The sequence below is a fragment of the Myripristis murdjan genome, chromosome 24 (genome assembly GCF_902150065.1).
Source record: "Myripristis murdjan chromosome 24, fMyrMur1.1, whole genome shotgun sequence".
Classification (NCBI taxonomy): Eukaryota; Metazoa; Chordata; class Actinopteri; order Holocentriformes; family Holocentridae; genus Myripristis; species Myripristis murdjan.
In genome coordinates, this window is record NC_044003.1 from 30,633,809 (window position 1) to 30,657,474 (window position 23,666).

Genomic DNA, 23,666 nt, shown 5'->3' on the forward strand with positions numbered 1-23,666 from the left:
ATGCATACCACTCTGTCAAATCAGTTTTAATGTGACAACCATACACAATCTATCTTGGATCCATGTTTTTAAGTAGCACGTTCATTTTACTGATTTGAATAAATATTAAATCCTGTGCTTGAATGTATCTAGAACAGAGGAGACAAAACTACCTCTGATGAGCAGGCATCACTCTACTTTTTTCACTTCATTGGTCACAGGTTCCCCTATACCTGAGATTAGGGCAGAGTAAAAAAAAAAAAAAAGAAAAGAAAAAAAGAATGTATTTAGTATTTAGTATTAAGTATCAAGAAGCAGCTGTTACAGGGCTTGATTTTATGAGTGAAATGTTCCCAATTTTCTTTGAGACATTATCATTTTTACCAAACTAATCTTGATATGATGATTATTTGCAATGAAAAAAAAAATGTCCTGCCATTTCTATTTGGAGCTGCTTCCATGCTCGTGGAAATGTATGAACTTTCTGCATTATTATGCACTCTGCTCTGTGCTGACAACTGATAGTGATGCTGCCTTCAAAACAATGGGAAGGAGGTGCTTTTTAAAACAATGTTAGCAGCTATTAATTTCCCTGATATTTAAATATTCTGGGGGTGGTCATTATCACTTCAATTTAAGTGGGCAGCAAAATGTTGACAAACTGTGGAATCTAACTATTCTATCCAATAAGATGATGCCTTTTTCACATTTGGAAAGTGCATGGAGGAAGGAAGAGTCTTTCCACAACAGAGAATTCTGTCCGACAGCTGCTTGTGCACAGTTGGATCACTGGCTGCTCCCTAAACATGAAAACTGAAAGTGAGATTAGAAACATTATGGCAGGTGTGTGTCCTTGCAGAACCTCCAGGCTGGGTACCAAAAAATTTAAACTGTCTTTTAAGAAAGTGGAAATGGAACACAGGGATGACATTACAAGAACACTTACTCAAAAAAAAAAAAAAAAGTAAAGACTTGAACACAGTTCTACTGTAACTTTATTGATGGTCCCATCATGTTAACATGTTTCAACATACTGGAGCCTTTATTACCGTGCATAAGTGGCCACATTTTATGATGTTGGTAAAAAATTACATATTTCCTACACATAATTGTGGGTGTTTCTCATTGTTTCAGTACTGCCTTTCCTATATTCTTAATGTAGCCTCACATACAATAGGCATAGGACCATGAAAGTGCCTCTTAAGGCAAAAACTATTAAAAAATCCCTGGGTTGTTGTAGTGCTGAGGTAACATGACAAAATATCTCTGCATGCAGTCATTTGCATAATGCAAGCAATTTCTTTGGCAGGCCAGAATCCAGCTGGAAATGGAAATTATTATTGGTAGTAGTATTTTACATTTTCCAAACATATTTTACAAGAAACACCAGATTCCAGTTGTTTTTCCTAATCATCAGTGTTTTTGTTTTGTTTTCATTCAAAATGGCCCATCATCTGTTTCTGGTGAGACAGGCTTCTGGGAGGTGAAGAAGTCCTGACTTTTGACTTTTGGCTTTGGAGTTGAAGTCTGTGGCAGTGACAGCCTTCTTCTGACTGACAGCAGTCTGAGGATCTCTCCCACCTGAGACTCGAGGACTGACAGTCGGCCACTCAGTATCTGAATGTCGCCCTTCAGCTCCAGCTTGGCTTCACAGAGAGTTGTTTGAAGGAGTGTGTTCTCAGCCCCGGGCTGCACAAAGGAGTGTTTGATTGAGCCTTCATTTTCAACCCCAGGGCTGTGCTCAAACGGGCTTCTCTCCATCGGGCTCTTTTCCAGGGGGCTTCGCTCAACGGGGCTTCTTGGATCCCCGGCTCTGTCGATGCGCAGATCGCTCTTGGTAATGCCACTGTCGCAGGAGTCAGTTTTGTGTAGGGCGCTCTTTTCCTCATTTCCTTCCCCTGTGCTGCTGCCACCTCCTGCACTCCCCATTTCCTGAGCTTCTTCTGAATCCAAGGTTTTGCTGTCAGTAGATAATTGCTCTGATGACTGGGACCCTTGAGCCCAGTTCTCTTCTTTCTGTGTTTGCTTTTCTTGCTCAACAGCAGGAGGTGCTGGTGCAACTGAAATGGTGTTCCTGAACTTTGCCCAGCCTCGGCCGCTGCTGCCAAAACCACCTACCGCTCCCTGTCCAGCTGCCCCCATGCGCTGGATTGGACTGTTGACCCCCTTGTGTGCTTGATCCACCGCACAAGGCCTTGGTCTCGCTTCTGCAGCCTCTTGCGTACGGCTTTGGTCTGAGATCTCAGTGTTGAGAAATGTTTGTGAGCCTTGTGGAGGAGCAGCCACACCTGGGACGCTGCCTGTGCAAGGTGTGTTCTTGTACTGCTGAGAGGAGTTGGGCTGACTTTGGGTGCAGAGGTTGGGGTCAGTGTGACATGAGTGCTGAGGCTCCACCTGCAGACAGTTCTGCTCTTGATAAGTCTGAGTGTCTCCCAGCATGTTAGAGTCCCTCTGCTGCTTGAACCTCTGGAATAGCTTGCGGACTGGATGGTCTTCAGGGATGGAGAGAGTCACTTCGTTCTTCTGGCGCTCCTGCTCCCGCTTCACATCAGCGATCTTTCTGAAGATTATCTGCAAGGCGGAAGGATCAGTGATGTGTGCATTAGGATAATGATGTGGGCTGTACTCATTAGGAGGATGACTGTACACTGTGGTCTACTTGGATGAAACTGACTATTCATATAACACAGCTTTAGGGCAAGGATTATAGCCTAGAGCTACAATGTTTCTTGAAATATTTAAGACTGAAGAACAGCAATACACTTGAGAAATTGTGAGAATAATCTTGCAGCAGGGCTTCTTCAAAGAAACTGTGGAACAGAAAGGCTGGTGCTGCTTAGTGTCTCACTTTCTTGTTTCATCTAATCTTGAGCGTAAGCATTACATAATAATGCTCTCAAAGCATTTTGCACTTAAAGAAACTGAAGAGTCTCCACAAAGACTTTGTGAGTTGATTCAAACATCCAAAACATTTTCACTTTAGGAAACCAAATTCCACTATTTCTATAATGAATACTTATAAAACTCTCTAGAAATCTCTGGACTTTTTAAAAAGTGTTTAAACCCAAGTCTTTCCAAAACTGTTTTCAATATTCACCACACTGCACTCGTCTGTGAGTCCATCTGCAGTAACTAATGGTTCTTACAAATCAACCATCTTTGCCCACATGCAAACAAGCCCCTAGAATCTTATCAATGTATGTATTTATTTATTTCTGTACAGACGCATAGACTTACTCAACACTGGTCAACTGAATACTAAAAACAACAAAGAGGACAGAGAGTAAATCTTAAGCCAGGCATGAACAGGCTGCATGAACAGTTTCTAAATCTGTTCAAATGAATAATAGATTGCCTTATTTTCATTCAACACGGTTTGAGTACGAGCCATGAATCTTTAAACATGTTGTCATAGAAAAGAGCGGCTCCAGATTTGCCTTCAAACTGTTTACTAACCCAGTCAAGCAACAAATAATCGAAACAATTTGCCATGTAAGTCGACTCATCACATAATGGAGCTGTAACAAATTGGCAATTAAACATTATGTATTTTTCATTTTGTGTCATGGCAGGGTGCTTGCTTTTGAACTTGAAAGCATAGCTCTAATATTCCTCCAACAGGTAAAAAAGTGATCATATTGAGTAAATGTTGCTGTTTCCTTCTAAAAAGGGCATTCTTTAACTGATAAGCAGTTGACACCTTAGTCTTGTAATGGGGACAGGAGGGTATTTCAGCACAACAAACAGACCACATGTACCAGAGTGAAGCTAAATAGAATTCTTAATTAGGATTTTATATAATGTTATTCCCATAAGATGACACATGACATAGTGTTTGTAAGCCTGAAACCAGTGAACCAAGGCTGTAATCTGCAACCGCACTAAGACACTCTGTCATACACTGACTGGAGACTGACTTTGAAGTCACAGAATGATTATTTCTAGCTAAAGGCTATTTTTAAAAACAACAAAAAAAGTCTGATATTTGTTCATCATTATCAGAAAGTCAGCCTGGCTTCAGTTATCGTCCATAAATTGGAAATTTGTGGTAGTGATAAATGTTCCCTGAGATTTGGGGATCACCCTAAATTCTGTTTAGACTGAAGCATTTCCAAACAAGGAACTTTTCAAACCAACTGGCATTAGGCTTATTAACAATGAATAAGAAAAGTTGATTTTTGGTTTAACTTACTTTTATGTACGCTGCTCTTTTTTTAACTGTACACTCAGCCGTTATTTTGTCAGTCAGGATATTAAGTAAAGTAAAATTTAAACTTAAATAATCCAGCTTGATTTTTTTTATACAATGTAGGCTGTTTGCAACCACAAATGCAAATCAAAATGTTAACAATGTGAAATGTGGACCTGGTGGATTAAATTATGGCCAGTTAACTGTTTGAAAGCACTTGATATTTATAATTCACGTGCAGTCTGGGAGTTTCCGTCATTCTTACCCGTTTGCGCAGATTGCAGGTGAGGATGAGGTTGCGGGAGAATGAGTTGGCGAAGGCTGTGTAAAACTCCAGCACTCTCATCAGAGCATCTCTTCTGATGACATGCAGATCGCAGTAGGTCAGAGCCCGGACATTGGCACAGGCACGTGCCAGTGTGGACTCTTTCCAGAAGACGTCTCCAAACACATCGCCTTTACCTGGATGGAGCCAAGAATGATTTATTTGTTTCATTTGCTAGTTGAATTTTTTTTTTACATAAATATGTTATGTTTAACTAACAATGCAATGGTCAATAAAGAGCTGGTCAACGGATGGTAGATTGAACCTCTCTTTACTAATTGGGTATCACTGGGTATCATCCCTATTCCAGCCTATAAGTGTGTAAGTAATACAGCAGAAAGAGAATATTATAACAGGGCTGCATTTACCAAATGCATCTATAAACTAAAATAACATTTGTTCTGTTCAAAGATAATGGGAAATACTTATTTCATAATATGGACTTGCCTAGTATGGCAATAACCTCATCATCCTGGATGACCTCTAGTGACCCAGAGACCACAAAGCACAGGGTGTCCACACTCTCGCCTATGTGGAATATAAGGTCTCCAGGTGCGCAGTGTGTAGTCTGAAACTCCACGGCTAGAGAGCGCAGGCAGCCGTCACTGGCCAGTCGAAACGCTGGGTGGTCATTGAACACTTGTCTGTTGAGGTGGACGCAGATGTCTGCTCGCATGTCTTTGGGACAGATTGAAAGAACCTAAGAGAAATGATCATATTGATTGAGTTAGTAGGTTAAAGGTCATTGAGTAATCTAGGGCCTTTACTGACTGGCAACCAGGAGGAACTGCAGCAACACTGAAAGAACTTGTTTCCTCCAACTCAAGTGTGTGTCACAGTCTGTAACCACCCCACCCCCACCCCTTTAATCAACAGAGATGACAGTAACCTCGCTAATTAGAGCAGAGAGTCAAGAGAAATATCAGGTGAAGAAGTAATGGATCATCACGCAAAATAGCATTAGCTGCTGAATGGTCTTCGTGTATTCTTGGGCTGTCTCATGTTCTAAAAGTGATAAAGAAATGCTCTCAGTGCGTTTTGAGTACGATTACTTTACATCCTAAGTTAGAAAAAAATATCTATCTAAGATACTGAGAATCCACCCCCTGAAAAAACTTTAGTAATACACTGCTTTGTTGACTTGGCATCATAGATGTAATGTTTTATGATGTTGTTCAACATTGCACAGTTGAAAGAACGCAAACAAAGGAAAGAGAGGTGGGGAGATTTGGCTAGAGCCCAACTGCCCAACTAAACTGTTGTCCTGCCTCCTTTAAAACGGTTTTTGTTACTGACCACTTTTTCAATACTTAAAAAAATATTTTTTTATGTTTATTTTAATGTTTAAAAAAATTAATTTTCTGTCATATCCATTTTTCTATCATTATTAAAGAGGTGACAGCAGTTCATTGGTGTTGGTTACAAGCAAAAAAGGGTTTCTGACTGATACTCTGGATTAAGGTTTTTTTTTTTTTTTTTTCAGAATGCTAGCTGGGGGGAAGTCCACCTCAATGGCAGGAGGCTAACAGTTAGCATTTGGAGCATCCAGCCAGTATCCAGCACTCAGTGACAATGAGAGGAAGATAGCACCACTACTGTGCTTCCTTTAACAATGGCAATGAAATAGTTGCCAAAACTGTCACTGGTCATCTTTAAGATTATCACATCACAGCACATGTGACAACAAAGTACTACCACTACTACTACCATCACTCACATTACCACCACTACTACGATTAGCACAAATAACAATATCAATACCTTATCTGTGTCGATGCCCTTAGACATCGCCCAGGTGGAGACGATGAAGTCCATCACCCTCTCACTCAGGCCTTTGGGTACCTGGTAAAGCTTTAGGAAGTCACGCACATTGTTGAGCATCTCATGGTAGCGGTTAGTGTTGGTGTACATCTGCTGGAAGATGGTGGTCACATTCCCAAAGATGGTAGCATAAAGTAGAGCTGAAAGACAGACACAGGTTAAAATAGCCTCACAAAAGTGTGTACAGGCAAAGCCGAATATACTTGACAACATTTGGAACAGAGGGACGGAAACTATTGCCATAATCAAAAATGTGAGGTCTGAGATTCTGAACAAACAATAATATTAGAAGGGTGATAAGCCCAAAACAGTACAATCTTGGAGGTGTGGAAGAAGAAGCAGTCCAAAAAACACATACCTCATCTCTTCATTGCTTTTTTTTTTTTTTTTTTTTTTTTTTGGATCAGATGTTTTTATTCAACTTCATTTCTTCAGTGCTTGATTTTTATTTAAACCGGGAAATTCTGGCCACGAGAGTTATGCTAATGCATTTCAGCTATATGCAAAGCCTTCATCAGAGCATAAGGAAGGCTAAAAAGCATAAAAATAGCTATTTGTGTTCACCGCTCATGATCTGATAAAGGCTTTGCATATAGCTGAAATGCGTCATCTTCTCTCATGTAGCCAGAGATTGTTTCTTAAAGCATGGAATAAAAATGAAGCAGTGAAAGAAATAAGGTACTGTACACACCACTTTTTCTAAAATAATATTGTTCTTTGCTATAGATGAGTTTATTTTGCACTTGGCATAAAAAGATGAACATGAGGGAAAGACTCTGGCTGTCAGCTCTTAATTCTCTGTCTACTGTATATTAGTTTTGATGTGAAACTATGTTAGAGGAATGCCAGGTGGTCCAGTATTGGTTTCCTCACAGTGTACATTCTGTGGCTAACCTGCTCTGATATGAAACAGAATACATGCTTGACAATATGGCTGTCTAAAGATAGGGTTAACACAAACACACACATACACACACATAATGTGTGAATTGAGCCCAAGCTTAATTTAGAATGCACATTTTCTCAGCAAGAGTACTGTGCTACAGCGCTGCAATGACCCCAATGAGTCAGTTAGTATCCCGTTTTCATGAGGTTTTACCCACTCAAGGGGAAAGAAACGTCTCCAGTCTTTAGAGGAGGATCACAAAGGTTAGGGTACAGATCTAATGTGATGGGTCATTGTCCATTGACTACATTCCAGCCTTCAGGCAAAAGCTCCCTTTCCTTTACTGCACACTCCCTTCATCCATCCCACATAATTACTGTATCTGTAGCAAAAGATTTACAGGCCGTAATTGAACCCGACACTTCAGTGTGACTGAGTGATCGTCGTGATCCAAACACCATCAGAGTAATGGGTGTTTACTTTTGGAAGCAAAAACCGTGCAGCGCGGCTGTCACTTTCTGTTTCCCTCACTTTTTGTACTGCATCACTCTGCATGCTGTTTTAAAAGGAGTGGGCCAAAGGTTGGTACAAGAGTAGGAGTCACGAAGGGGGAACTGTACAGAAAGACTGGTGGTGAGAGCAGAGGAAAAAAGGAGAAACTATTACTGTAACTCCAGTTGGTGATGGTACAAACACCCGCACAAAAACAGAAATATTGATTTGCTTGAAAAAACGCAATGCACATCTCAGCTGTCTTAAAGCTTTAAAAATCCTTCTCAACTCATTTTATTCTCTATATTTCTTCATAGATTTAATGAAAGAGATCAATGTTTTTCATGATCATGATCATCTTTTTTTGCCTGGATTTGCCTTCTCAGTGTACTTGATGAAAAGAGGAAGTGTACCTAATGTTTACACATTAAGTGTATAATGAAATGCTAAACATCAGAAAAGGGATCAGATGAGGCAATAAAGAAAAAGACAGAGCAAGAACGTTCAAGGAGTGAATTTTTGAAGAGGAAATTAAGAACCTGAAGAGCTTGAGTGTTGTGAAAAGTCTAATCAAAGCATCACAGAGCTCTGCAGCTTGAAGAGAAGGCAATGGATTTCTTTAAGGGGGTGGTGAAGACCAACCTTCAGAATCCCACAGCAGGCGGTGATGGGCGCTGAATATGTCACTTTTAATTATCCACAAAGCTGAGTGCTAAACTGTATCTAACAGGTCACACACTGAGGCCGTGGCTTCATGTGAACTGCATGACCAGAGTCAAGAACAGAAATGTTGTCTGCAAAACGCTTTATACTCTCAACAACATTTATTTCCATACTAGAGGACTATTTTGTCTCTGTTTTACTTGTATAATCAAAAATAGATTTTAAATGAGAGTTTGTTACCTGCCCAGATATTTACAATATGATTGATAGCTCAACTATTTGGGTCCTTTTACAAATTGCATCCAGATTGCAAATACCTTACATTTCTTAAAAATAACCACCTTAATCCACTCAACTTGTTAAATACACAAAGTTTGAGTTTGATGATATGTATCAGATTTTTTCACAGCCAAAAATGGCATCAGAATGTTGACCATTTAAGAGCTAAACAAAACAATAATCAACAGTAGAACTATGTTCTTGTGTGGTCGGAGCCTTCTGTGCTGGTGCTCAGTTACAACGGCTGGCAGGTGTGAAATGTGTGTGACAGAGGGGAGTGGAGGAAAAGAAGAAGCTAGACACAACATTAGTTGTCAGCTATCTTTTAGTACTGTGGACAAAGTTGTTAATTTTGTCCCCCAAAATGCATTCATGTGTTCAATGAAGAAAACAAATGGCAGCTACTGCTCCTCTGGAACAGTGTGATACAGGAAGTGCAGAAGCTACCAGATCTTTCCATGTGGTGATAAAAGGAAAAAATGACAATCTCAGTAAAATGAATGTCCATGTGCACCAAAAAATCATATGTGTATTTTATTTTGGGAAAGTGATACTTGTAAAGTGATGTTAAACTTTGTTTGAGTGGATTATTGTAGTTATTTTTCAGAATGCAAGCTGGGGGGAAATTTGGAGCATCCAGCCAATATCCAGCACTCAGTAACAATGAGAGGAAGATAGCATCACTACTGTCCAACAGCTAAGTGGGAAGTGAAATAATATCAGTTTTTTCTAAATGGATGAACTATCACTTTAAAGCATTTGATGAGGTGAGGCTGTGCAACGCTGCAAAGTAATTCCGAAAAGAGAAGGTAATCTGCCCTCATGCCGTGACTCTACAGCTTTGTGTCGTAACAATTATCATGTGAGCAATATCAGGCTTGTCATCCTGACCCGGAAACAGGAAACACACCTGGAGGCTGTTATTTACCAAGTCTGGGTCAAATTAGATTCAATGACAGATGAAGCTAGGGAGGTAAGAACAAGTTAATCTACATACAGCACACCAAATATACATCTGGAAAGCTACATTCAGTAGCTACATTACAGCAATTTCTGCAACATCGCACCTCTGCTGCTCAGTAGAGCTTCAGGTGTAAGTGTGTGTATGTGTCTCACCCTCACACTCCATTCAACACCTCCCCTTGGCTGTTGCTATAAATAACAAAATGCTGCATATCAACTCACCCGGCTAAACAAGAGAAAAAAGGAGTTGTTTTACTTTTTTAAAAAAAATCTTTAAGAAAGAAGACAATTCTCTCTCCACACCCAACACTCAGAGTCTATCTGCTAGGAGACAAGTGAGATGAAAGGAATTCATAAAACAGTATTTTAAGCACACTAGGCTTTGGCAATACCTCATTTAACAAAATGAAGTATTCAAAAAAATATCAGATAAAATTTTGTAAGCTAGAGGGCTCAGTCTCAAAAAGCTGATTGAAACACTGAAGAGATATGGGATAAAGTCATGCTTTTTATCAAAAGTACATGAAGGGATTTTAAGTAGACCAAGAAATAACCCTTTTTTTTTTTTTTTTACCTCTTTTTCCTCACTGAAAGCAGAAATTCTGTGTCTGTTTGAGAAACTGGTGTGAGACAGCCAAATGATGATGTGGTTAACCTCAGTGGGTCTTGCCTGTATACATTTTGCTGCTCTGCTTAGCAGCAAAATATCACTTTAGATTTTAATTATGCAAGAGGTGGACTATCTTGAAAAATGACACTTTGTCTGAATGTCTTCATGTTGAAGTAAGTGATGATATATTTAACAGAGGGCTACAAAACATAAATTGGTGCTGTTTTCGTTGGAAATACACTACTCACAAAAAGTTAGGGATATTCGGCTTTCGGGTGAAATTTCAGGATGAACCTAAAATGCATTATAACCTTTACAGGTGAACTTAATGTGACCTTCTGTAAACTTTTGAATGCACATGTCCAACTGTTCAATGTTTCAGTACTTTTTGCACAAGTTGTTGTTCTCTAACAAGGAGCTTAACGTCAAAATTCACATCAGGTGTTTGATGCTCCAGCTCATCGAGGTCGTATCATTAGGGAATGGCTGCTGGAGACTGGGGTACCTCAAATGGAGTGGCCTGCACTTTCTCAGACCTGAATCCCATAGAAAACCTATGGGATCAGCTGAGTCGCCGTGTAGAGGCTCGGAGCTCTGTACCCCAGAACCTCAATGACCTGAGGGCCGCCCTTCAAGAAGAGTGGGATGCCATGCTTCAGCAGACAATAAGTCGACTTGTGAACAGCATGAGACGTCGTTGTCAAGCTGTAATTGATGCTCAAGGGCACATGACAAGTTATTGACACTGACATTTTTTGTTGTGGTGTATCCACCACTGTTGTTGGCTTTTGTTTCAAGAAATTGTTTGAGATGAGGAAATCACCAGTGTATGCTTCTACTTAAATGCCCTACTTTCATGATATAATATCACTGTAGCGTGAACATTTTACATTTTCCATAAATTTCACCCAAAAGCCGAATATCCCTAACTTTTTGTGAGTAGTGTATATACTCTAGGTGGAATCTGCTTGGTATTATTTTTGTTATGCTTGAACATAATGGAGAATATACTGTAAATATGATATCTGTATATATGTATGAATTGTTAGTGTATATACACATGGACAAACTACAAGGGTGTATTAATATTTATGTAGTTATGTGTGTATGTACATGTGCACATATACATAATATAAAACAAGTATGCATGTATTTTGTATGTTTGCTTGTTTATCTGTTTCTCTGTGTGATGCATGTGCTCCTTGTTAATTCTTTGAAATTAATGAAAAAGACAGAAGGCAATAGTGGAGCATACTGAACAAAACACATGGTGATGTGAGAGTCTGTTAATTTCATTGAGGTATTTTTTGATATGCAAAATGAGTTACCGGTAAACTGAATGTACATGTGCATGGAAACCTACTGTGGAGTAACTTTCAAATCTTTGCGGAGCAATTTTAGCAAATTTCTTATCCAGGAAAGCATTTTAAAAATTAATGCATATCAGTGTCTAAAATCTTTCATTCTACCAAAAAAGCTCTATTACAGGTTGAAATAAAATGATCTTTCTGAACCTCTACAACAGACATATGTTACTTTACTGGCAGCTGCTGCATAGCCGACAGGGCTGCAGAGCACATTAACTTGTCTAGCATGCAAGTAAACGCATCCAGATTGTTTTGCCTTCCTGCAAGCTTCCACTGGCATTTTATGAATGGATGACTGCATCAGTGATATGAAAATAGCTTCAAAGGATGTATGGTTTATTTGAAGTCAATTACAGCTTGTCACACACTTTGGTCCTCCAATCAGATTTGCAAGCCCCTTTAAGAAGAAAAATACTTTGTGGTCACTTGGATTTAAAATGTTTTGAACAAACAATTTCCCTTGACAAACTATCCACTGGCAACTGAATAAACTGTTTGAGCATTTGTACGATTTGTCAGAGGCTTGGGAGAAGGAAGGGTAGAGTTGGGGTTTTGTGCGCGTGTGTGGGTGTGCATGTGTGTGTGTGTAAGAGAGAGAGACACAGTGAGAAAGACTGAGTGTGTGTGTGTGTGTGTGTGTGTGTGTCTGTATTAGAGGACCATGACTTGTAATAAAATGTAAAATAAGTCACAGTTTTTCCAATATGGATGTGATTTAGATTGAGCTGTTTTGGGAGGAAAACTCCTGAGGATATCTGTATCAGAAAAAGCCATGTCACCACTAACTAAAGGCAAATATCCAATGAAACACTTTTTATACCCCACATGCCCTTCAGAATGATAGTCTTGCTGGCAAGTAATAAAGTACTTACAGCCCACCATCATCATGGCCACGGAGAAAATCTTCTCACCATCTGTGGTCGGAGCGATGTTTCCAAACCCAATAGTGGTGAGACTGGTCATGGTGAAGTAGAGGGAGGAGATGTAGAGAGTGTCTTTATTGGGGCCTCCTTCCCACTGGCCTGTACCGCTCGCATTGTAACGATAAGGTGTGCCGATACTGAGGGCCAGCTGGTACAGCCAGCTGTCTGTCTTAATGGTGTTGGTGGTCTCGTCGATGACCTCGTAGTCTCCAATGCTGTACCAGATGCAGGCCAGCCAGTGCGCTACAAGGCCAAAGACGCACACCAACAGGACCAGGACGGCTGCTCCGTATTCCAGGTAGTGGTCCAGCTTCCGGGCTACTCGGCCCAACCGGAGCAACCGGATCACCTTCAGTGAGCTGAACAGACTGCTGAGACCCTGAAGAGTGAGAAAGTCACTACAGATGAACAAGATATACTGCATTCATTCTTCACAAGTGTTTCTTCATAAATACACAGGGAGGGGGTATTGGCAAGGACAATCCATAACACAGTGCATGGATAATGGTACAATCACAGAATTGACTGAAAATGTAAAAATAATGCTTCAAGTACAACCTACTGCATAAAACCTGGGTATATTGATTGACTGATCCATAACAATTTAATTCAAAATTCCCATTCCAAGTTACTAAAATAGAATTACCGCAATGCATAACAAATCATAACATCATATAAGAATGATGTGCAACAACAACATTTTTATATTTTCCATATTAAATAAATACTGATGGTTATTGCTGTATAGTGCAAGTGCCCAGCATTTCACTTTCTCTGTCAGACACTTGAGTTTGTAAATTCAAATAAGTCCCATGTCTGAATTTTATAGAAAACATATTGGAATTTGCCAGAATTGTCAAAAATCAGACCAGTATATGTTTCTTTGTTTTGATTTTTGCAATTAAACCAACGTGAGTATTCTTACTGGGAGAACAGAGTCTTCTGTCCTCGTGGTATTCCTGTGCAAATTTGAAGATTCACGCAGGTGATTTGCTGGAGAGGCAGCTGTGATGGCATCCTTCAAAAAAGAAAAAGGCCATGAGAAACATCTCATCACTTATATATAGGATACTGTTAATTCATTTCAAGACTGAAATTGAAATTATCATCTATTGCCAACAAATGGGGTGCTGTTCTGAGGTAATAATTCCCTAGCAATAGCCAAGGTGAAAGCAGATAACGGAGTCCTGGCTTGACATGATGACTTGAATTTCCATTTTAATTTCTAATGTATTTTCATTCTACTTTTATACAGTCTTTCTGATCCCAAGCATCCTCAGAACGGCACTGAAAACAGTCCGAATAGCAAACACTACAACAGCTCTAAGTAAATTCAAAGTCACCTACCTCATCTACATTTTCAAAGGCATTGATGATGTCATACGGCAGACAGGACAGCAGGTCGATGACAAACCAAGTCTTGAGGTAATTCATTCGAATCAGCTTGGCGTCTGAAATGACCTCTCCAGCAGGACCAACGAAGGTGGTGTGGAAGTTGAGCACAATGTCGATGAGGAAGATGACGTCCACGACGCTATCCAGCACCAGCCAAGCCAAATTGTTCTGCTTGGTCTTGAAGGAAACGTTATAGGGTACCATGATGGCAGTGTAGAAGGTGAGGATGAGGATGACCCAGTCCCAGGTGGTCTTAAAGGCGCAGTAGTGGAGGATGATGTGGGGAGGGGTCTTAGGAGCTTCTTGCTTATACTGAGGCAGAATATCAGAACCCAGCTGGAGAACCTTTAATTGGGAGGAAAAAGATCCTCACTACCATGATAAAACAACTACACGCTTCAAGGGACAGTGCTCTCATCAGTCCTTTCTGCTCTAGAAAACAATATTTGAAGTGTTATATACATTATCATACATCATTAATCTCCGATGTGCTATTGTGAAGTGTTTTGATTCACCTTTTGTTGTATTCACATACCCTCAAACTTTTACTTCAGATTTCCTGTATTTCTCAGAATTACTCTCAGCAGCCTATATAACGTCAATAATCTAAACTACTTACATTTAATAACAAGCCAGTGTATGTATTACTGACTACAGAGGCTACTGTCAGCGAAGAAATTTAGTGTAGAAATGTCTGCTTCTATGATGGATCCTTCTCTGTATCATTGTTGAAAAAAATCTTCTGTGATCAAACTCCATTTCAGTTGTGCTGAGAGCCTCTTGATGTGATGTCATGATGTCTACATTTGGACAGTTACAGACAGGAATGCAAAAGAACAACAACAGAATGGACTCACAAATGGAAAGTACATCAATAATGGCTGCTGGATGGGATTTCCTTTGGTACTTAGTTCTTGGTTGGAAAAGTCATCATGTTCTGAAACATGAAGTTTACATAAATATTTTAAGCATATTGAAACAATGTCATTTTCACTGGGAAGCTGCTCACCTCAGCCAGTCTGGAGGGTTTGTGGCTGACCTCCGTCTTGCTTAGTGGTGCCAGCTGCTGCACCAAGTTGCGATTGTTGGTTAACGCTCGTGTCAGCCTGGCAAACTTGGTCCATCCTGACCAAAGACAGGAAGACAGACTGCTGCATCACTGCACACAGCACTGTACAACAACCAATAATGTGTGTCAACAGAATCCTTGCCCTGCTTCATACAAACTCACACTATTGCAATTGGTCACAGTGATGTTGGAAATTATCTGGGGGCCTTTTGCATTTTACTATCAGTAGATCAATATAGCTCCAAAAGATTGACAATCTGTCTGACACAAGACCATAAGACTTTGTTAGATTCTGGGTTACGTTATTTTTCCTTGTAATATTGTTTTACATATGAAATAATAATAATGTAAATATAGTCCTCTGTACTTCTGGTCATTTGTTACTTTTATTTGTTATTTTTTTAAATAGTTGTCTGGTGAGTTTTGCTAATTATCAGGTAATTTTCAAGTAGTTTTTTGCCTATATTTTTCTGACAAATTTCTTGTAATTTGTTACTGACTATTTCTGATCAGTTTCAGGTCATTTTCTCTGATTTTTAATCATTTTCCCCTAACTTTCAGATCATTTTTTGTATTTCTTAAAATGTAATTTCTTGTTAATTCTGAGGTCATGTCTTGCTAATTTTGCTCATCACCTTTTCTCCCATGTTTTTGACAGAAATCAAGTGAATTTCCTCATGTTTACAAGGGATACCTGAACTTTCAAAAAGATTATACCAAGGCTGACCATTTGAGAAGGCACACAAAAAAGTGATGGTGTACCTGGCAGAAGACAGATGTGGAAATAGATTGTGTCAATTACATTGTCAGCTGGAAAAGACTGACAGCCAATTGTTTTCTCTACGTAGGAGCAGTATTTACAGTATAGTAAAGTATTTATAGCATAGACACGCACAGTTACATTTACAATTCCCATATGGCCTGAGCGGCCTTTCTTTCTGCTTGATGTAAAAGACATAGTGGCAGTGCCACACTTAGCGCCCAGGGATATGGCAGTAATGGCACTGTGAAGACCATGGAGACCAGTGCTCACTGACCCGCACAGACAACACCTGGACAGTTGTATGTTACATACCAGGAGAAAAACAATCTGTTAAGTCACAGCCACTCATGTGTGGCCTTTTTTGGCTGCACTGTGCCCTACACGCTTTTTCTCAAGCAGAATGGGGAAACAGAGGTGTCAGTGCAAAATGTTTTTAGAGGGAGCTGCAGAGAGAGAATACAGATGGATTCAAGCCCAAGCTGACAATATAATCAATGCACTGTAATTACAAATTGTTTCAGTTTGTGTGATATAAGCAGCTGATGTGCCATTTGTATTGGCTGCAGTTTGTGGTGTGAGGCAACAGAAATGAAAAAGGTGAAGATCTAAAGACAGTTAAGACACTCTAGCAGTTTATTAAAGGAACATCATTTTTGCAAATATTTAAGCATCTGTGCCTCTGTTGTAACTTGGAAACTGGGCGGTTGGTAGCATGATTGACTGGTTGATTCAATAACTGATTAATTCATTTTTGTATAATAATCATTTAAGCCTCTTGCCAAATGCATGCTGGGATAGGCTCCAATCTGCCACGGCCCTACTTAGGAAAAAGCAAGTATGGAAAATAGATGAATTTATATATTCATCAAATACTGTGAAGGCGATCATAAGTATCATAAGTTAACATCTATTTATTGGATTACAGCTGGAATGAAACTTGGGATTTTGGATTTAGCTGATTGAAGCTGAGACTGGAGCTTTAAAGATTGATTCCTGAAGTGTTTTTCAACAAAAGGATCTCTTAGAATATTCAGATTTTACATGCAGAAAAGCATGAACAATGTTATTCACCTCTCGATGATTCATCTTCAATTGGCTGCTTGAAAAGTGTGATGTCTCTGAAGGTACAGAGGAAAAGGACCACCTTATCATTTTCATTTCTGATCGGGGCTACCTGCATATAAAGCCATATTGGTGTCCCTGCAGAAATCAATATGAGAGAAGAAAAAGAGCAAAAAGTTCTAAAAAAAAATTAAGTAGAGGAATATATAGAAGAAGAGAAAAATAGAGTAACATTGTCAATAGTGGATGTGTTATTGCTTGTAATTAACACAAAACTTAGACTAGTATGGACACATAAAAAACAAAATATATCAAATTACATCTGGGCCAAGTTTTCAATATTATCCACAATCACTTTTGATCATGCATTTGACTTTTTTAAGAAAACAACACCAGATTGAATAGTAGTACTCACGATTCTTTGTATAGAGCAGCACCTCAAAGAAATTGGACTCATAGTTATCAAAGGTCTGTCTGATTTTGTCTATAGTCTTCTTATCAGTCAGGTCACCATACATGAACCTGTGATGACCAAATTTGGAGACAGAGAAGACAAAGAAGTGCAAAAAATGTATGCTGGTGTTGGGGGGAAATGGGGAGGCAGGAGGGCAGAGGTTAAATTAGGGCCTGTTTTCACCTGTTTGTATTGCGTTATTTTAGTCATTTATAACTTCTCATATGCTCATCACAGACCCGTGAAAATGTAGTAAACTGAAAACACTTGTGCCATTAAATGTAACACCTTGAATTACTGAATTTAATATTATCCATGAAAACAATGGTCAGCAAATAACACTTTTTCTAAAGGACCTGAAATGTTTTGGTTTACACTGAACCTCCATCAGTCAAAGTTTTTATACTCTTTAAATTTTGCATTTTATGGTTTCACACTTTCACAAGTGTATCAAATTTGTGGCAGATAAACAGTATGTACCAAAGTATTGAGCCACACTTCTTAATCACTGAATTCAGGTGTTTCATTCAGTCCCATTGCCACAGGTGTATAAAATCCAGCAGCTAGCCATGCAGTCTGCCTTTACAAACATTTGTGAAAGAATGGCTCATTCTAAAGAGCTCACTGAGTTCCAGCGTGGTGCTGTAATAGTAATGTAATAGGATGCCACTGCTGCAACAAGTCAGTTGGTGAAATTTCTTCCCTCCTAGATATTCCACCATCAGCTGTAAGTGTTTAGGAAGCACAGCGACTCAGCCACCAGGTGGCAGACCACGTAAAGATACAGAGCGGGTCGCCGAGCGCTGAGGCGCATAGTGCGTAAAAGTAGCTGACGCTCTGCTGACTCAGTAACTGCAGAGCTCCAATCCTCATGCATCAGCATCAGCACAGAAAGTGGGAGCTGGGAGCTCCATGACGTGGGTTTCCATGGCAAATGCCAGGAGAACATTCCCTGCCTGACTGCATTGTGCCAACTGTTATGTTTGGTGGAGGAGGGATAACGCTATGGGCTTGTTTTTCTGGGGTTGGCCTCGGCCCCTTAGTTCCAGTGAAGAGAAATCTTAATGCCTCAGCTCACCAAGACATTTTGGATAATTCTTTGCTTCCAACTTTGTGGGAACAGTTTGGGTGTTCAAGTGCACAAAGCAAGCTCCATAAAGGCATGGTAGGGTGAATTTGGTGCGGAAGAACTTGACTGGCCCGCACAGAGCCCTGACCTCAACCTCATCCAACACCTTTGGAATCAACTAGAATGGAAATTGTGAGCCAGGCCCTCTCATCCAACAGCAATGTCTGACCTCACAAATGCTCTTCTGAATGAATGGGCAAAAATTCCCACACTCCAAAATCTTGTAGAAAGCCTCCCAGAAGAATGGAAGCTGTTCTAACTGCAAAGGGGGGAGTAACTCCATATTAATGCCTATTGATTTAAAATGGCATGTCATAAAAAGCTCCTGTAGGTGGGCCAATACTTTTGTTCATATAGAATCTCCAAGTATTTAGGTTGTATGAGGCAATCAGTAAACTTGGCATCCTTTTGCATCCCAATCCTGTCCAAAATGGCTATAATGTGCTTCACAAATGTTAAAAATTACAGATCAACAGATAAAAACAAATAAAAATCAATTGGACTGAGCCATTATGTTAATTTTTAGGATTTTTTATGAATATTACAATTGTTGTACATTTATATTCAAATTTTTGTAGACATATGGAAGATACAGTTAAGATAAGGTTGTATTTTATTTTGGTCTTCATTTTTTAAAGATTTTTGAACCCTCCCTCCCCCCTTCCCCAGACTTACATGCATGTGCTGCTCTTGTGCATGACTTCTGCTCTGTGGTAGCCAGACAGCTTGCAGAACCCATCATTGCTGTACACAACAGGCCACTCCACTATCTGTGCATTTCCCAACAGAAAACTTGTTTCTAAGACAAAAGCACAGACATGCAAAGAAGACTGATGTCTGAAACAGAATCATTCATTAAACTAAACACACCTTCAGTCCAAAAGCCAGTAACACCTGTTGATCTGCTGTTCAGCTTTTGGGACGGTTTGGTCTCCACTCCTGGCTCAAAATGTGTGTATAAAATTTTCTCTTATTGCTGTAGCATTGCTATCAATGGATATTTTTGTCAGTTGTGCTGCAGTTTCAAATGAGCAAGTAAAGCAATTTGGGGTGGCTTTGACATCCTTATTTTGGGCTGTCGTATCCTTTGAACTAAGATTTCTCCATGAACTTCTTCTCAAGTAGCTTCTAAGACAGAAAAAAAAATTCCATATTGTAAAGTGTCACATGCATATCACATACAAAATATCAAGATCTCTTGTACATAATTTTATCCACACTTCCCTGTAATTCACAGGACATATTTGGCATCTTTGGAAATCTTGGGATCTCTTCTAGAATCCAAATTAAAGCTCTGTGGGTTTGAACAAAGCTTGTGCACACAAAGCAATGGCGAACCAGGAGCTGAAGAAGTTAAAGTGGTCTCCTATAATCCCCATTAGTCATGATTTAACCAAAACATCATTGCATAATATATCTTCACCTGAATTATACAATATAGACAGCAAATTTAGCTTTTCCTTTGTTACTTGTATTCTTAGATGTAATGAATATTAATCTGAAAAAAAAAATGGGAAGAAATTGTCAGTGGTGAAATGTTTATGTTCCACCTGTCACGTTGATGAAATATTGATGAGAAGATACAAAGTCCTTCAGCTTACAACAACACTTTGGAGGAAGCTGCCATCTCCAGGGAAGAGGTTTGGAGGATATTCTCTCCAAATCCCTAGCGCACAATTACCATGCAAACTGTCAAACATAGGCACTTAGTAAGTTAATGATGCTACTTGTTTATTTTGAACTTAATCCTTAAATTTTGGATGGGTTTATGCTTTGAAATATATAATCCTGGGTTGGGATTGGCACAAAATATTGCGCAATAATGGGTCCAGCCAGCAGGCAGGCTGTGTTCCGTCAATAACCTTTAAAGTTTGTCACTATCAGCAAGAGAAATATGCTTGAAACGTATTACAGAGGTGGACAAGCCTGTACAATACCAATTCTACCTTCTCCTCTGCAAACATTTTGGACACCCCCGCCCCACCCACACACACAACACACACACACACACACACACACACACACACACACACACACACACACACACAACAAAAACAAGTATAGCGAGTCTGAAATTATCCAATACACTTGCAGCAAGAGCCTTTTAGAGGAATGTCACTCAATATGAGACAAAAATGCCATTGCAATAAACTCATTTAGTCTTTCCAAGAATATTAGGCTACAAGCTGATAAATAATTACTGCACTCATGTTTTTCTCACAAGAGTGGTAATGTGGTCTACTGACCTTACTGTCAAGCTCACCTGGGTGTTGACATCTCAAAAACAAACCCACAGGATTAAACAATTACTAGGCTTCACTAGGCAGCAGCACATACTGATGCCCTCATAAACTGGTTATTAACAGTCTTTCAAACCTGCTTTGAAAGACATGCACAAAATATAATCTGTAATCTAATGCAATTACTGCAGCCTCTCTGGGACCTTTTCACAAAAATGACGCAATCCAATCATACCATTTAAAAAGGATACTACAGGCAAATATCACAAAAAAAAGCTATTTTAGTTATTTTAGAGACATTCCATTATAGGAATATTACAGTGATGTTAACAGAAGTAGCCACATAATTGCCTGAAAAATGTGCCTACCTCAAAGCCTTAAAGCAGGCAATTATTCATCTCCACTGAACTGCCCCACATTTTGCCAGGAAAAAGTTCAAGTCAGCAAGTAAATAAGATAGAAAATAATAAGAAAACGTACCTTGGGCAGCCTAATACAACTTCCAACTAAATACTACATTTTACATAAAAAAAAAAACAAGCTATTATGAGTTCGCTCGAGCGATGCACATTCTAAGTGATATAGCCTAGTAAGGTATAAATCAGCACTTCCTCACTTTTAAATATGGCATAACTTACCACTCGAACGACGGACTATATTTTCCAGAAAGGTGTTCTGAGGCGCTACCAGTCCTCTCTTGCCCCCATGCATTATGGTGGGCTTGCGTTCAGAGAGAGATAGTCACTCCTGCCAGGCGGTCGTCAGGATATAACTGCCCCCATCAGAGAGCTGTCCCTGCCAAGCCTGGACCACCGCTGTCAAGCTAACGTCAACAAGGGACGCTACTTCCGCCCTTAACATGAAAAATAAAACACCTGGTAGCGAACAAGACATTCGTTTTTTTTATTTTTCTCTCCTTCCCTCTGTAGAGGCCATTTAATTTGCCGTTTAGGTGTAATTTTCTTCCAAACACGCGTTGGTTAGCGGTAAAGGCTGAGGTTGGCCACAGGAAGTCCATGAGTCAACTGGCACAGGTGTTGCTTATTAGGGAGCAGTGCAAATGGCGGTTCGGCCCTGGCTAGCCTGGTCCTCCGGGGACGGCCTCTCTTCTGGGAGGACGGTTAGGGCCAAGGTGAGGTTTGACGTTCAAGTGGACGTTAGGGTTAGCTGAAGGTTACATTTAAGGTTAAACTTTAGGCGCACACTTCTCGCGAGAATTTCGAAAAAGACCCCTGGCTGTTCAAATCCAGGACGTTGGTGAGACTAAAATAAACACATCATTGTAGAAACTAGCCAGCTGGTGAGATTGTCGTTTTTTCTGGGTACCTGTATGTCTGAAACAGTTCAGTCCAATCAGCAGCCTGTATGGCTCAAGGACGTGAGTTGTATCACTACGCTTATTTCCTGCGTTCTTTAGAAGGCTATAGGCTGTAACAGGCAAAGTTGGCGGTCACAGTGAAATGAGAAATACACGTGCCCCCAACAAAAAAGAGAAGCAAAAAGTCAGTTTCACAGCGCACACAGTAGGTATTCTAACTATGCAGGCCTATCCACAACCCAGTCATCCTGCCATATGTTTAAGGATGCCGAAAACACACAAAATCGTCTCGGTTTGTCAAACATGGCATAGAGCCTACTCTGCTACTTGGAATGATCTCTTCACTCTTTTAAGAAGACTGTAATTAACGCAATTGTTCCTAGAGACCGAATGAATTAGAGGTGCAGATTTAGTAGGTTCACAAAAACAACTAATTTGATGTTTTTATTTTGAAAGAAAAGCTGACTTACTTCCGGTATTATTTTGGTTTTCTCTTTCTCTCTCTCTCTCTCTCTCTCTCTCTCTCTCTCTCTCTCTCTGTGTTCATCTCACCATTTTTACCCGTTCATTAATGTGAATTGTGCGCCAGCCACATGGCTTTCATGTGGCCTTCACTCCACTTTCCCAGTTACTTCTCCTATTTGTTAAGTAATTCGCCCACTCTATTATAGCATAGAGCAGTGGTTCTCGGGAAGGGGTGGGGGGGTGCCGAGGTTTTTCAGGATGATGAAATTGAATACTGAATATAAAATTCCGATTATGAACTTCCATGTATATTTTAATGAATATTTATTAGGCTAAATAATGATTTTTAAGGAACCTTGCATGGATGCTATTTTTAAACATATATTTAAGCATTATTAATGATGCGATTATACAACTATTACCAACAAAATAAAATGTGTAATCAAAATGTATTTAGACTGTGGGCATTTCGCTCTCAAAATATAAAAGTTTTTTGCCAGTATTCTCTCTGTTTCAGTGGATATATACTAGGCAAAAAAAGTTCTGCACCGCTTTTTCAATCTATAATTTCTCCCCTTTATTTATACCCAATAGTGTTGTATCTTATACCGTTGTAAAGCCTGATTCGTCCTCTTTCCAATGAGATACAACTTGCAATCCTGCATTTCTGGAATGAGTGACACAGGTAATTGTGTGGGAAGCGACCAATTTTTTTTTGACAAAATCCCCTGCAGTATTTTTTCAGTCGATCATTTCTCCCATTTATCAATACCAATTGGTGTTGTCTTTTATACCGTTAGAAAGCCTGATTAGTCCCCTTTTCAATGTCAGTCTATTGGTATGACCAACATGGCTAAACATGTGTCGTCGTTGTCGTCCCCCCCATGTAGGTCATACCAATCAATTGACAGTCCTTACAACTTATTTCTCATTGAATAGGGGACTTATCAGGCTTTCTAACGGTATAAAAGACAACACCAATGGTATTGTTAAATGGGAGAAATGATCAACTGAAAAAATATTGCAGGGGATTTTGTCAAAAAAAAAAAAAAAAGGTCCTTCCCATACAATTACCGGTGTCACTCATTCCAGAAATGCAAGTTGTATCTCATTGGAAAGAGGACGAATCAGGCTTTACAACGGTATAAGATAAATAAAGGGGAGAAATTATAGACTGAAAAAGCAGTGCAGAACTTTTTTTGCCTAGTTTACTTAAGATCTGACCGTAACTAGTCCTTGTCAGCCAGCCAACTTGGGCTTATCATGTTTTCTAG

General features: G+C 39.6%; 1 protein-coding gene across 3 annotated transcripts; it reads right to left on the reverse strand.

Moving 5' to 3' along the window:
• Positions 1 to 958: 958 nt before the first annotated feature.
• LOC115356708 (potassium voltage-gated channel subfamily H member 5-like) lies at positions 959 to 21,759 on the reverse strand. 3 transcript variants are annotated; one of them, XM_030047965.1, is made up of 12 exons: positions 21,248 to 21,759; positions 19,045 to 19,168; positions 17,202 to 17,308; positions 16,796 to 16,924; positions 14,902 to 15,017; positions 13,845 to 14,237; positions 13,423 to 13,515; positions 12,447 to 12,876; positions 6,255 to 6,454; positions 4,941 to 5,193; positions 4,434 to 4,630; positions 959 to 2,550 (listed from the first exon to the last, which is right to left on the reverse strand). In XM_030047965.1, the coding sequence occupies exons 1-12, from the start codon at positions 21,318 to 21,320 to the stop codon at positions 1,417 to 1,419; spliced, it is 3,249 nt and encodes a 1,082-aa protein (XP_029903825.1). In that variant the 5' UTR covers positions 21,321 to 21,759; the 3' UTR covers positions 959 to 1,416. The 3 variants fall into 3 exon arrangements, with proteins under 3 accessions (XP_029903825.1, XP_029903826.1, XP_029903827.1); XM_030047966.1 differs by lacking the exon at positions 17,202 to 17,308 and having other exon boundaries at positions 16,796 to 16,842; XM_030047967.1 differs by lacking the exon at positions 17,202 to 17,308.
• Between the last annotated feature and the right edge of the window lie 1,907 nt (positions 21,760 to 23,666).

Excerpts from the sequence above, each read along its gene's own strand:
- LOC115356708 (XM_030047965.1), bottom strand. The coding sequence starts at position 21,320 with ATGCATGGGGGCAAGAGAGGACTGGTAGCGCCTCAGAACACCTTTCTG. Across the intron at positions 16,925-17,201 it reads GCTGCTCTATACAAAGAATC|GGACACCAATATGGCTTTAT; the intron begins GTGAGTACTACT and ends TGATTTCTGCAG. Across the intron at positions 13,516-13,844 it reads CCTTTGAAAATGTAGATGAG|GATGCCATCACAGCTGCCTC; the intron begins GTAGGTGACTTT and ends TCTTTTTTGAAG.